At 38.5% G+C, this 14,645-nt stretch overlaps 1 protein-coding gene across 4 annotated transcripts in view; it reads left to right on the top strand.

Moving 5' to 3' along the window:
* LEKR1 (leucine, glutamate and lysine rich 1) overlaps positions 1 to 12,797 on the top strand; it is a 58,115-nt gene extending 45,318 nt beyond the window's left edge. For 3 of the 4 annotated variants that reach the window (XM_061452678.1, XM_061452677.1, XM_061452676.1), the window contains 6 exons: positions 1,056 to 1,133; positions 1,387 to 1,590; positions 3,395 to 3,488; positions 8,800 to 8,952; positions 9,619 to 9,918; positions 11,886 to 12,797. In XM_061452678.1, coding sequence (XP_061308662.1) covers positions 1,056 to 1,133; positions 1,387 to 1,590; positions 3,395 to 3,488; positions 8,800 to 8,952; positions 9,619 to 9,918; positions 11,886 to 12,290 — 1,234 coding nt within the window. In that variant the 3' untranslated portion in view covers positions 12,291 to 12,797. The remainder of the gene's footprint in view (positions 1 to 1,055; positions 1,134 to 1,386; positions 1,591 to 3,394; positions 3,489 to 8,799; positions 8,953 to 9,618; positions 9,919 to 11,885) is intronic. The other variant, XM_061452680.1, reaches the window with a different exon arrangement.
* Positions 12,798 to 14,645: the final 1,848 nt, after the last annotated feature.

Raw genomic sequence — 14,645 nt, 5'->3', positions numbered from 1 at the left:
AGCTGTATCAGGTACCCAAAATCGGGCCACATGACCTCCAGGGTCACATCCAGACTCAGTAGTGCTCAGTGGGAACCATGTTGTCACCTCTGAAAGTTGCGGGACCCAGGACTGCATGCTTTCCTGTATTTCAAATCCTTGTTGCTTGCATGTAGCGTGGAAAATAATTCAGAAACAGCAGGACTTTATAATTCACTTTGTAATTCACCACTGACAATAAAAATTATTGTTTCAAACATTAAACTCAAGAGTAATGAGCTACTGCTGCCAGTCTTGAGACCAGCTATCATCAGTCTTTTTGTGTGTCTTCCTGAAATTTAAACAAGGATTCATTCTTTCATGATGTCTACTTTCTGGTTTTGGTCCCTATGTTCAGAGGGTCTGACCGTAATGAAGTTGCAAATATTTGGAATGCTTAGCAACAAAGTATTTTAATGATAATACAAATATTGAGTATGAGAAAAAGATTTCCTGAACACAGTTAAATAAACAGTAAAGGGTTTCCAAATGTAATATTAAAATTTCAATGTAATATGGGTACAATTTAATAAAATAACATATTATATATCTGTTTAAATGTAAATACGAAGCTTAACCATGGTTATTAATTGGTGAAATGATGACATAATGACAAGGAATGTGCAGAGTTTCCAGCCCTCTTACTCATTTGTTGTTCATTTTTATTTATATCTTGCAACAGTGATAAGAGTTTCAAGCAAGATCTCACTTCCTTATTTGCAGCATTAAACTTGCTGTGATCCTAGGTTAGGCTGAGATTATATTGGAAGTGTAACTTCCAATTGGAAGTATATTGGGAATAGAAGAAATATATTGGGAAATAGAAGAAATAGAAAAAAGAAGAAAGAATATTGGAAGTGTAACTTCCAATTCCTTAAAAATGTTAGCTAGAACTGAAAGAACTTTTTGTTTCTTGTTTGCCTTTTAACTGAAATAGAAAATGCAAGTTAGATCATTCATCAATAAATGATGTTCAGGGTGCTGCATGAGTAAAGGCTATCATTTCTTTGGACAATGCATATTTTTTAATGTTTTAGGGTGAAATCAACGGAACTTGATGTCTGTCAAAATGAACTGAAAAAAATTAAATACGAAAATGGAATTTCTGAGTCAAGGTAAATGCTGAAATTATATTTCATAACTACGTTTTTGAACGGTGAGAACAAAACTTTTATTATTTTAGTGCAGTTTTTATACACTTTTTTCTCAATTTTTGTGTTCAAGTCCCTAGATTTAGCTTCATAAAAAATACATAGGTTTTTATCTAGTATTTTATTTTCCAGGTTCAAATTACTTCTGTATTTAGTTTCTGTCTGTAAATAAGAATATAGTAACTACAATGCTGATAGTTTATTATTTTATCTGTAGGCTTACAAAAGAGCTCAAGGAAAAGGAGGAATCTTTTCTAATTTGCCAGCAAGTATGCAAACATTTACAGGAAGAAATGGCTGAGAAAGAAAGGAAAGAAGAAGATCTAAAAAGAAGAACTGGTCGATTAGAAAGTGAGCTGGAAGCCCTTAAAGCTCTTCTTAAACAAACAGAGGAAGAGGTAGTGATGTTGAAACAAGAAAGGTAATCAGATTGGAGTCACGATGGGTAATCGCCTGGGACTCTTTTTGGAAATCTGTTGAAAATAGAGCATTCCTCCTCTGGCAGATCCTGAACCTCTCTCATGGTTACTGAAAGGACAGAGGTTCTGTAAAGTACTGAGGTGGTTCATGCCAGTCAGGCTGCAGGAGAAGCGGCAGAATGAGAAGGGTGGTTCTGGAACTAGGCAGGCTGGGAGGGACATGCTGCTCCCAGCTTTGTGGTGCCTTGCCTGTGTGCTCAGGACAATCCTGGCCTGCCTCTGCCCTCTCTCATCTCCCGATCTTTAAAAGCCTTGGCAGCCCTGACCTCATATCCATGATAATATGGAATTTTGGAATTCATCAGGTGGATTTTTTTAAATTATTACAGTATAGAGAAAACTTGAATGAAAAAAAAAAAAATTAAAAAGGGGGGGAGGTGAAGGATGGGAAAGCCTTGCTTTGCGGTCCAGAGCTTCAGCTTAAGCTTAATCAAAATACCCCTTTATTGCAGTTGTTATAGTTGCTATTTGTTATGTAAAGGTTGTAGAGCAAGAGTCCCAGGTAGTTTAAATTACTGTAACTTACATTTGCAAGTTGCAAACCATAACAATGCTATGAATATTAGTATATCCCAGGTTATTGGATATGGTCTAATATTTGATAAGTGTACAGACTTCCCACCAGTATGGTAATATTTGGAAGGTTCTCAGATATCAATGAAGCTGCCATTTTCCCTGTAATTACTTTTCAGAAGTAGAAAACAAAGGACTGAGCTTCTGAGGATTGTCTTGGCACAGTATCTAGTTTGAGTGCCTTTGTTTTAGACATCTGCACTTAGCAGCCTAAATCCATATTTTTTAATTGCTTTGAGTGTAATTTATATACCCAGTTTTATTTCTGACCACCACAGACTTGTTTTTACCATTTCAAAGTATCCTGCCACTAAATTTTCAGTTACTGATAAATTAGCTTGTCTTTTGTTGGCAAAAGAGAAAGTGCTATCCCTGCTTAAGACACGGCAGAACATTATGTGTTTTGTGTACAGTGAAGAAGTGGGTTTTGGAGAAGATAAGCATTTTCTGAGAGTGATGTACACGAAGAGGCATTAAGCTACTTTCATATTTAAAAGAGTTTGAACATTCCCTGTGCTTCAGTACCTGCATGAAAAGATATTACATGTTAATTTAAGAGTATTTCCCTTCTACTTAAACCACAGATACACGAGTTGTTCCAGTCAGTACATTGCTAATAATCTAAGTTACAAGAATTTAAACTCTCACAGGCTTTTGCTCTACAAGCCTGGTATAACAAAATATAACTCTAACAATAGAAAACACTATGGTGGTGGTTTTAATTCAAAACCTATCGCTTTTTTTATAATTAATGATAGTAATAGTCCGGGTTTGTTAAATACAACATCTTCTGAATATCACTCACTGACAGCCAGAACAAGCTGTCTGGCTAGGTTTAAACCACGACAAGCAGTTTTTCAGTGTCCTTCAAAATTTGACTTGAGAAATACTAAAACTATTTGAGGTTTAAATATGTGTGTGTAAGAAAGATCAACTATAGCACTTTCTATAAAGTGTAAAATTCATAAGGCTTTCGATGGCATTATGCAGATGCTAAGTAGTGATTACTGCTGTGCCTCTGGGCTCCAGGAAGGGTTCCTGGGCTTATCACACGGAGTACTAAACAAAGAGGAAAAGACAAGCCTTTGCCACAAAAGACTTAATTGCAAGAAAATGGCATACCACCAATCTGTGCAGAGCACATATTTACATATGAGTTTTTGTGGTTTCTAGGGAGTTTATGCTGATTTCTCATCAGAACAGAACGGAGCAGCTGCAGGTAGCATTAAGACAGAAAATGCGGAATGAAGATAACTGGAGGGAGAAGGTAATACTGGATGTGCAGTTTCAGTTTCTTTTTTCTTTTTTCCAGTTGTAGTCAGCTGTCACAAATGAGTACAGTAAGCCACATAGCTGTCTCCACAAGTGCAAGCATGTCAATAGTATTCTTTGTACAAGAGGTTTTAATGGGTGATCTCTCTACATAGATTGGAACTGAATGTGAAAGTTATTTAGTATGAGTGTTTACAGACTTGGCAGATGTTCAGGTCTGATGAGGTCTGATCTTCAAATTCCCAAGTTTCAGGGTGTTTGTGAAGTGTCTGTGTTAAGAGTGCAGTCCCTCTGATCTTCCAGCTCCGTCCTTTCCCTGTGTGCTCTGCAGGAGAGGGTGCAAGAAGGAAAGCCCAGTCTCATGGGCTGTTGTCCTGCAGAAGCTCTGAGAAGGTGTGTGGAGCAGTCTGGGTTACAAACTCTGAACCACAGTTATGCATGGGAATCACATCAGTGCCCGGGTTTGTTTCCTGACATACCTGGAAGAGAAGTGTAGGAAAGCATGTATTTAATACTGAAGTAGGTTCCCAATAAAAAGAAGGTTTGGCATTGTTGACATGATGGAAAGAACACAGGGCCTTCCTTCTTGCATCTTAGGTGAACTGAAATGCAATATTGCTATTTTTAAAATAAATTTATAAAATAAATAATAAACAAATGAACAAAAATGCCCTTTCCTTAGAAGACATGTATTTGCAAACCAAAGCAGAGCTTAAATAAACTGTGGTAGCACAGCAATTACGGAGCTATCAGAAGCTGTCAAATAGCAAAAGGCAGTGGAGTTGTTAGCCATACACCTGATGAGAAAGGCAAGAGGTGTGTGGATACCCTGCCTGGTACTTAGGGCAGCTGTTATGCAGGGTATATGTTGATGCCATCCCTTGAAATGAGTCTTATCATTCATGGCAATAGGCAAGTGAAACAGTAAAATGACAGTTTTACCCTTTCAAACTTCTCTGCGAACATAAAATTTGTTTGCTGTTTTGCTATGAACCTGTAGTTCCCACTGGTGTCAGGACAAGTCCCCACATGTACAGAGAGGAATATGACAGCCCCAGTGTCGTCTAGCTTGGAATCTGAAGTACCTGGAGCAAGCGTTGCTGTCAGCCCAGGGGCACAGAGGTGCAACCTGGGTTTTGAGGTGTGTGTGCCCTTCCAAGCAGTCTCCCTGCCTAGTGGTTGAGAGGCACCTTGTTCTACCTGATCTGGCAGGCTCTGCATGCCCACAGGCTGAGCAAACAACTCTGAGGTAGATGGGTATTGGATTGGTGGGTGTGTGGTTGATTACAGCATGGGAGCCTCAGCAGAAGTTAGGTAGTGCTGACCATCAGCTGTGATGGGGGCATGGGGAGGAAGCTAAGGAGCACAGGGGGTAGGTGGAGGAGCATGGTTAGACTGGGAAATTGGGCAGGGGGAAGTGATAGCAGAAAGATGGCACGTGGCTCATTCATTCACTTGAGTTGGGGGCCCACATGACAAAGAGCTAAAGGAGTTCATAGTGAAAGTCTCAGTGCTAGAATGGACCTGCAGGGTGAGAAAGGCTTCTACTCTTTCTGATAACCTCTAGCATCACTGGCTCCTTTGAGGCAGTCACATCTCTGCCACCTAGGCTACTCCTAAGTAATCTGCTGAGGTTTTTTACTTGCCTTCCCTTCAAGTCAGAGCAGTATGAAAATAAAGACTTCTTTGAAATTTACTGTATTTCATTTTGAAATACCTCTGTATTTCATTTGAAAAGACTTGGCACTCTTACGACTTGGCTTCTCCATGAAATGAACAATCCTTTGTTATTTTATCCATTGACTCTCACAAAAGACTGCAAAGCCATTTTCATACACCTTCCCACCTAGACTCTTTCAGTAATTGGACAACGGCTCCTTTCACAGTGAGGAGAAAGGGGAAGGTTGGAGGGAGAATGATACACCTTCCATATGTGCATGCTCCTTTATACATGCCCATTTTTCCTTTATTTAATGGAGTGAAGAAAAAAAAGAAATCAAGTAAAGGCTACAGATGCAAAGTCGGGTTAAAATACAGACAGGATGACTCCCCAGATTCAGGGGAAACTGGCTTGATTAGGGTGTAACAAGTGCAATAGAGATTAGGTCTGGTCCTGGTCCATGGATGTAGGATGCAATGTTGAGAAAGCAGTTCAGGCATAGGGCAGCACCTCAGCTGCACACCTGCCCTCAGGGCACCTTGCTGTGGCCATGCCAGTGCTCCATGCATTACACAGTGCTGCTCCACAAGCATGAGCTCCTGTTAACATACGTTTTCTTCTTAGACAGGTTTCCCACCACTAGTCACCTCTTTAACTGATACTATTACATTCTACAATGTTAGGTCATAATTTGTTAGTCATCTTTTAGTATGTACTTGGGTTTGGAGTCTTCTGTGGAAAAATACTTTCAGCTGATTTAAAAACTATATGTATATGGCCACTGTATGTGCTAGTTGGATAGGTTTCTTAGTTGAACAGCTGGTCGGAATGTGGCAATGCTACAGCTCCTCATTTACACTGGGCTTTGAGCAGCTCTGCTGCTGAACAATGGTCTCAGGAATCTGGATCTGCTCTGCAGGGTAGGTTGCTTTTTCTTGGAGTGTCTGGTCATGCTGAGAAGCTTTGCGCTGGAGACTCTAACTGGGATTGGAGCATCCAGCTGCCAGTCTGTTCCAGTGGGCTTTGGAAAGTGGTTTGCTGTGAACAGCTGTGAGCATGTAAACTGTGATTTAATCTGTAATTTTTTCACACTAGCACCAAAAAAAGAAACAACAAAAAAAGCCAACCCAAATAGAATACAAGAAAATTAAAAAAAAAAAAATAAAATAAAATAAAAAAAAAAACAAACTGTGAAGGAGAAATTGAAAGTAGTGTTGAACAATAACTGACTTCTCTGATTTAAGCCTTACATAATTGGTGACTAAAATTGCTGTCTTTTTCTTTTTTTGTTAAGTACATGATAAGCATCTGAAAGCTTTGTTTGGTTTCTGGATTTTTTTTCTATTACTAGCACTTCTTTTAAAACTCCTTAACCTTTCTATCACAAGATATAATTTTAGAATGAGGTCACATTCTCTGCGTAACCACAACTTATTGTTTCAACCTGACATTAAAACAAGATAAAGACTGCTGCTAGTAAGAGCAAGCAATTACAACTTTGTTATTACAGGCATTAAAATGCATTGAACAGCAAGTGCTCTAGAAATGTTTTCATCAGAGAAAAGAGTTAGAAATGTGACAAAGTGACAGTTATCTTTGTCTTGGGTCATCCATTGCATCAGTATAAAGTGTTCCAGTTTTCCATTTAAAATACACATAAACCTTAAACTGTTTATTTCCATTTAAAATACACATAAACCTTAAACTGAACAAGAACAAAAATCTCTTTTACAAAAGATTTTCATATTGATGTAAACATTCATTTTATGGATGTTTTTTAATATTAATGAATGAGGGGCATGTAAATGATTTTAAAGCAATTAGTGGGCATTATGTTTTTTTTTTTAAGATCAACTGCCATTTTTTTTTCCTAAAGGTTATCAACTTTATTAGGTTCAAATGCTAAATGTGAAAAATGCTTGTATAATCTTCAAAATTAGCTCAGGTCTTTTACGTTGCCTTCATTTTTTTAGTCTTTTTAATCAAGTAGCTTCCAACATATGATCTGTTTCTATAATAGTAAGTAGAGTTAATACATTAGGTTTTCTAGCATTAGAATCCTAACTTCCATATCTAATAATGTAGAAAATATATCTACAATAATAATAGCAATAACAATAAAAGTATACTTTTAGGATCTTACAAATATACTAATTTTAAGCTAAACCTTAGTGGAGGATTTGTGTCTATTCCATGCCCAGAATTTGCATATATTTTTATATAAAAAATAATTAAAATACTTCCAATTTCTTTTTTCCCAAAAAAAGAGTTAGGGGAATTTGTTATGCTTTTGCTCATAATTAGTGTGTGAAATTAGATAATTGTAATTAAGCTTATTCTGGGCTTTTCTGCTTTTAAAAAATCTAAGTAATTAGACTAGTGGTGTGCATTAATGTGCCTTTCATATATTTTTTTGTGTTACAATTAAGTCCATTAGAATTCAGCATGCAGAAATTAAATATTAAAATAGTGATTTAGGAAAAATATTTTTCAAAATATATCCTTCAGTGTTTACTCCAGAATCCAGGCTTTTATTTTCAGGAAATTATGGCTGAATTTTCAAATTTGCATTTATAATATTAAATGTGTGAGATACTTTAAGGACTGGGATATTTAATTCTATGATTTTACCCAGAATTTGCAACTCTTTCACATTTATTTCTTGACTTTTTGGTCTAGAGCTTGTCCCACACACATACCATCAGTATGGTGTTGTCAGGATCCTAAAACAAGCTGGAGCTGCTTGTTGCTGACCTTGCACTGTGGAGCCTTGCTGCTCCTGGAACCCTGGCTTGGCAACTGGGCTAGCACAAGCAGCTGCGTGTGCCGTTGGCGATGTTTGGAGAGGCAGGCATCCCGCTACATCATCCATGGGATCCCTCAGCATGCTCCTTCCCTTGGATTTCTGGTATTTACAATGGTTTTAGAAGTGGGACATGTTATAAAATAGGAACATGGTGCTAGCTAATGTTTTTTAAATGTGCGCTGCTCCTCTAAAGTGCAAGGTAGTACATGTGGAGTATGTATCATCTGAGTGTGGTCCCTGGGAGGCTGAATGGTAAAACAAGAATAAAAAATGATTTTATAAGGAAGAGTTATCATCTTTAATATTAAGCTTGTTTGAAGACCGACTGTTTGGGAATGGGTCTTGACATTTCATGACTGATTTTTAGCACAGTAGATGTTAGATACTGTGAATTGTATCATTGTGCTGCATTTGAAAATAATGAGTTTTACCTCCAGAGGGAATGCATCCAGCAAAATAATCATCTATGTTAAGAACCAGCTAATGATTTTGTAATTTGGTATTTTCATAGTGATTTAGTGTGAAGTTCAGCTGCCTAAATTTAGGCATCTAGTACCACTTGAGACACCATGGGGCTTGTGAGACATTTTCTGGGGCTGCTGGCTGTGACTCAGCCCTGGTGCTCTGCAAAGCAGGAGCCATCCATGCAGCTGTGAGCCGGTGGGAAGCAGGAGCTTTCCCTCACCAGGCTCCAATGTTGCAATCGTTTAATGTTGTTTCTTCAGTGCCCCTAATCTTAAATCTGCCAAATTTCACATCACTTTATTTATGGCAGTATGGAATGTGAAAAATATTTCAAGATGAGTTGCTACATATTGTTAAAAAACACTTCTTGCCTAGATGGAAATTGATCTGGCTAAAGGTGAAGCACAACACAAAGAAGCAATTCTTAAAGTCAAGGAAGAAGCAAGAGTGGAACTAGACATTGAGAGACAAAAGCAGCAAGAACTGATCGCAAAATATCAGAGAGATCATGAAGAGCTCCAGAAGAAGGTGTGTAACACTCATGAGAAAAGTTTTGTGGCAGTAGATAATATAAACAATTGAAAAATGACATGTGAAGTAATAAAGCCTTCTTTAGTCCTTTTTCTAGATGATACAAGATTTTTTTCAAACCTTTGTACATGGCATATGTTTCTTTGTTTTTTTTCTTTTTTTTTTTTTAAGTTATATATAGAAATTGAAAATTTTACCTATAACCTTGGTTTCAAAAGATTTCTTGAAAATTCTGGAAAAATAAAATCAAAGAAATTTGATGAAATATATTGTTATTTAAAATGTGTTACATAGTGTTCTATGGAGCTGAAAGTAATAGTTTGGCATAGTTCACTTTACAAATATTTGACTGTGATTTTAAAACCCTGACGAAATACTTGCAGTAAAGAAATTAAGTTTTCCCACTTTTACCTCTATTTCTCTGTTTGATTTTGGACATACTACTTAATATCTCTGGTCTGAGTGAGTTTTGATTCATTTATGGCTCTTTGATATCCTTTGAGGGTATAATGTAAATTCAAAGCAATTTTTGTTTTTGTCTCTGAGGACACCTATGTTTGCATTTCTACTTTTTTTATCTCCTGAGATCAACATTTGTCTGACACTTAATTCTACATATTGAAAGATATCCCTTGAATGTAATTTTTGTTTAATCTAATGCAGATTCCAGGTTTAATATCCAGTGCTACCAACAGCTTAAGGATGGAGACAGAAATTCTTGAAAAGAAGCTACAAGATGCCCAGATCAAACTTACAGAGAAACATGAAGAGAAGGAAAAAGAAATTGAGAGCCTTAAAAGACTAATTACTGAACTTGAATTTCAGCTGTCGATGGAAAAGAACAATAATGAATCATTTCTGGATAGTATGAGAAAAGAAATTAAACACAAGTCAGGTGAACTGGAAAAATTAACCCAGGAGAGGACACAGCTGATTCACAATCTGAGTCAAGTTCAAGAAGAGGTAGGAACATGACCAAGGAAACGCTTTGCTGTTTTTACTTGGACATGTGATTTCTAAAATCATTCGAAGTATCTGTATTTCAGACCCTGTTAATGTGCTGATTTAAAAACCATTGAAGTTAAACTATTTATAAAACAAGTCCATCATAATTTCAGAAATATAATTTATCACAATATATGTGAAATTTTAAGTGTCTGCTGAATTAAATGTAGTGGTTTATTTAATATATATATATATTTCTCAGGTCCTGCAAGACATTTATTTCTTAATCTCTAGCCTCACATCACGCTATGTAAACATGAGTCAACAATAGTGTTCTTCATGTTTTTAAAGTAAAAGATGTGGACATTTTTCATTCTTAGAATGAAACGGCAGCAATCTTTCCAGTAATCCTGCTTATTTTGGAAATCATTTGTAAGAAAAACTTCCATATGATCAATACAGTTCTGAATGGCATCTGGGGCAGAGTCTGAATTGTCTAATGTGTGTGCGTCCTGCGTGCTAATAGGGATAGGGTGGAATAGGGTATTCCACCTCCCACCAGTAAAGACGCTTTCTCTTACACAGGAATGCATGAAAAAGAATCAAAAGTGACGAGAAGCTTGATTGATGGATATTCTTATCACAATCATTTGCTGAATATCTGTAATATAATGGGAAGGAAGCAGAGAACTGCACTGCTCTATAAGAACTGTGAAAACAGTGAAGTCAGGGACTGTAGATAAGATTAGACTGGAATGTCCAAAGTAAGTGGCAGGAAAAAAAAAAAGGTAAACAGTGAAAATAAAACCCTTCAAAATTAATTTAGGGCTTGGGTTGATATTTATTTATTCCTTGAAAAAGTTTCAGAAACACTGTTAGTGAAATTACAGTGATATAGAGTGAATGTAGGTACATTCTGTCCTGTACCTATGGAAAAGGCTCTTGGAAAGGCACGTGCTCTTCAAGTATTGGTCAGGAATTTCAGCAGAGTAAGGAACACACTGTTATCCTTCATCATGAGATTCCCTGGCTCTGCTTATCTTCATTATGCATCTATTTCATCCTCTTAGCACTGAAGAGGTTTAGATAGAAAAGTTTGTGTCCATGCAATGAGGTTGTGCATGACTGAGGGTGGTCTCTGTATGACTTGATCATCACTCTCTGCTGGAGACTGCCTTGGTGGTTGTTTCCCTTTCATTCTCATGAACCTCCTGGTGTCAGCAACAATTGCTTGCTTAGAAGAACAAAAAAGTGTTTATTTTCTCTTTGTGTTAGTACTTTCAGTAGTTCTGATTTTTATGACTCAATTTAGTGATGTTGTCCCTTGTGCTTTGTTTGCTTTTTTTCAGCTGGAAAATTAATTTTTTCAGGAAAATTAACATCACAAATAAGATCCGCACAATACAGAAATTTGTGGACTTCTGTAATACTGCAACAGTTTTAGTTGTGTGCTTAAGGCCCAGTACCAGTCACTTACCATTTAGGTACTGGGAATCAAAGTGTACAGTTTGTGAAAACCACTGGACTGAAAACCATTCATCCCAGTTATATGAGAAATAATAATCAATAAAGAATGCCATCACAAAAATGGGTGCACAATTATTTAAACTACAGAGGAGGATAACTTCTTGGACATCTTACCATAGCAAAGTGGCGCAGTAACACTTGACCTCTGTCTGTTGCTTTTTTCTTTCCAAGAGCAGAATTCCCAGTTTCCCCCTCGCTGGAGGATAGGCGGGATATCAGAAGTAACTTCTGATAACTTGCCTCATATTTTCCACTGTCTCCTGAGGGAATGAAGGGTGTGTAAATGCTGATATATGTCCTTTGAGTGACTTTCAGAAAAACCAAGATATGGGGAAGCGTTGAAGGATTTGGGTGCATCATTACCCTCCAGCCACCCCCGTCTTAAGCCCAAGGAGATGAATAGGCCCAGCTTTTGACTAATGGCATTTTGTAAAGCCAGTGTTTGTTTCTGTTTGCAGAACACTCTTCTCCAGGAAACAGTGCGCAGAGAGTGTGAGGAACGCTATGAGCTGACTGCAGCTTTGACTCAAGCCAGGGAACAAGTACTGGAACTAAAAAAACTCAGTGGAAATTTCCCACTATCGCTGTGTTCCCTGGCTCAGGGCAGCCTAACCTCCTCTGCTGCCCTGCTCACTGATTATGGACAGAAAAGCCGCTCTAGCCTCAGCACTGGGAAGGAAATCAATCTCTCTGGACAGTTTGGTATTTCAAGAGTTGCGAAGGCACCCACCTCCGGTAAGCGTAACAGCAGCAGCAGTGTGTGCTTGCCAGCTCTAACCCCACCACATCCTCCAAGAGGGAGGGCAGCTTCACTCAGCGAGCCCAGGAGCAGGATCTCTGCAGTTATAAGACAACTGAGCTAACTCTGGCAGCTACATATGCACGCGTAGGGCATGGGAAACAATTCCAGTGCATCAAATGGCTGTTTACTCATGGGCCCCAGGGTCAACTCTTAGCCGATGCAATTCATGCATTTCTACAAGTTAAAATTAAGTTAATTTTTTAATATATTTTTATTGCAGTAATGTTTCTTTGTTCATCACATATTAAAGTAATTAAATGCTACCTACGCTTCAAGATGAGGAAAATAAGAAAGAAAAAATACTGTCTCTCCAAAAGCAACACATCTTCAATAGGTGTAGTTAAATTATTGGCCAATTTAAATTCCTGTTTTCCCAAACCACTTTGTTAGAATTTTCCTATTTTGTGTGTTCTCCTGTTTAACTTAACTGCTTGTTTCTGGTGTAAAAATGTGATTTGTTTGGTTAGAATCAGATTTTTGCAATTATTTAATTGAATAGTGTTGTATTTGCAAATAATTATGCTTAGGTCAGTGAAACTTTCTAGTTGTGTAGTATGTATCGTTCAGTCTGAAATCTGGGAAATCCACATGCTGAGTAGACTAGTCATTGGCAGAGACATATGGGCAAGTCTTCAAGCTGTGCTTATTAACAAGGAGTGGAAGATTTAACACTTTTCATCCAAAAGACATTTGCCTCTTTAATCAGAAAAGTGTCTTTATGTTAAGCGTAACTTCTTGCTTCAAAGGGTTCTCTGTAAAATTGTTAGACAGGAGGATCAGTATCTTTATTTTACTCCTTGATACGTGGAACCATGGTTTGTTTTGGAGCCCAGACAAGGCTTGGTCATCTTTGTTCACGTGCAGAGGCTGCAGAAGTAGCTGCTTTTTGAACAAGGCAGCTCTGCTGCTGGAGCAGTTTGACAGTGTGGACCACAGAGTGGACTGAGTGAAGCAGTGATGGGTGACTCAGTCAGTCTGAGATTTCACTTACTGTGTTACCAGATACTCAAGTGTTTTGGTCAGATAAGCCCAAACAGCCAGTTCGGTGATAGTAACCAGTTTTGGCAACAGCCCAGCAGTGATTGGACAAGGAGAGGTGATGAAGCAGGCCCAGATCAGCCTGGCAAGTCTCTTGGGCAGAAGTAGACCTACCACATTAGACCCAGCTCAGGCAGGAGGAAGGAGCTGGGGCTGAGCTCCTCGGCACATCGCAGTGGCACAGGGGTATGAGCCCTAGGCACAGAGATGCTGGTGGCCCTGCTCCATTGAAAGACCACCATTCATCTTCTGAGACCATCAGCTCTGACTTGGACAGAAACTTTGTGGAAGGTAAGTTAGAGGGCAACTTTTTGGAGACTATCAGAGTGTGCACATGAGCAGTTGGAGAACTGAAATTGTCTGCTCCTGTTTAGGTGTGGGGACTGGGCTTGCTCTTCCCTTGGAGTTGTGGAGTTGCTTCTTCATAGGGCACTTGTAAACCCAGATATGTTTAGAATCGCATCATGAACCTTGACCTTCTTGTTATTTCTGAGTGATGAGATAGTCCTGTATGTGACAAAATGACAGCAGTAGGCCACATCTTCAATGCTGGAGAAAATCAGAGAATTGGTAAATCCAATGACATGACAGGAAATACATTTTATTCAGTAAAATCAGTGGAAGGAACATCAATTTTAGATTTACCCTCTGGAGCTTGATTTAAAAACATGCTCTATCTTGGTTTCTGTTCCCACTGAAATCATCAGTCAGCCTTACCTGATTTCAGCGGCAGCATCCACTGAAATCATCCTCTATTCACAAATTCCAAAGCAACAAAATTATAAAAGTTGTTCTGGTAGCTTCTGCTGCACAGGGATACTCTGCAGGGACCTGGAAGATTGAATGGACTTGAACAGACCTCAGAAGAAACTGGTAGCAAGAACCAGTTGATTGGGGTATGTTAGAATCAAACACAAATACAGTCCCCAGGAGAGTGTAGACTCAGGTTGGTGGAGGTCAGAATCTGGCAGTTTGGCTTTCCTCATTCAGCAGGATCTTGGTGGTTGCTGTGACTAAGGCCTGCTTGCCTTCTCTGTTGCAAAACAGGCCGTCTGTACCTTCTAACTGGAGCATGTGCCAATAGGCTGTATCCTCCATGGGTATCCTCAGTGGAGGCTTGCCCAGTTTACTAAAGCAGAATTATGCTCAATTGGCCAGTGGCAACAGTGAGTCTTAAGCCCAACCAAGATACCTGGCCAGCAGTGGAAGCTGTCCACAGGACCTGCTGGCTTTGCTCAGATACTTGTATTTTTCTTAAGGATGTTGAAAATTTGTAACGTCAAAAGATGTGAAAACAATTCCACTGAAACACAAGCCTCAGGAAATTCATTTTTTCAGCAATCCCACAAATGCAGAATAAAGGTGATGGGAAGCAGTC

Source organism: Pezoporus flaviventris, unplaced genomic scaffold (genome assembly GCF_033815535.1).
Source record: "Pezoporus flaviventris isolate CSIRO_AGI_PZ_B2104156 unplaced genomic scaffold, CSIRO_AGI_Pfla_v1 ptg000013l, whole genome shotgun sequence".
Classification (NCBI taxonomy): Eukaryota; Metazoa; Chordata; class Aves; order Psittaciformes; family Psittacidae; genus Pezoporus; species Pezoporus flaviventris.
Note: the sequence above shows the minus strand (reverse complement) of the source record. Positions and strands in the feature narration are given on the sequence as shown.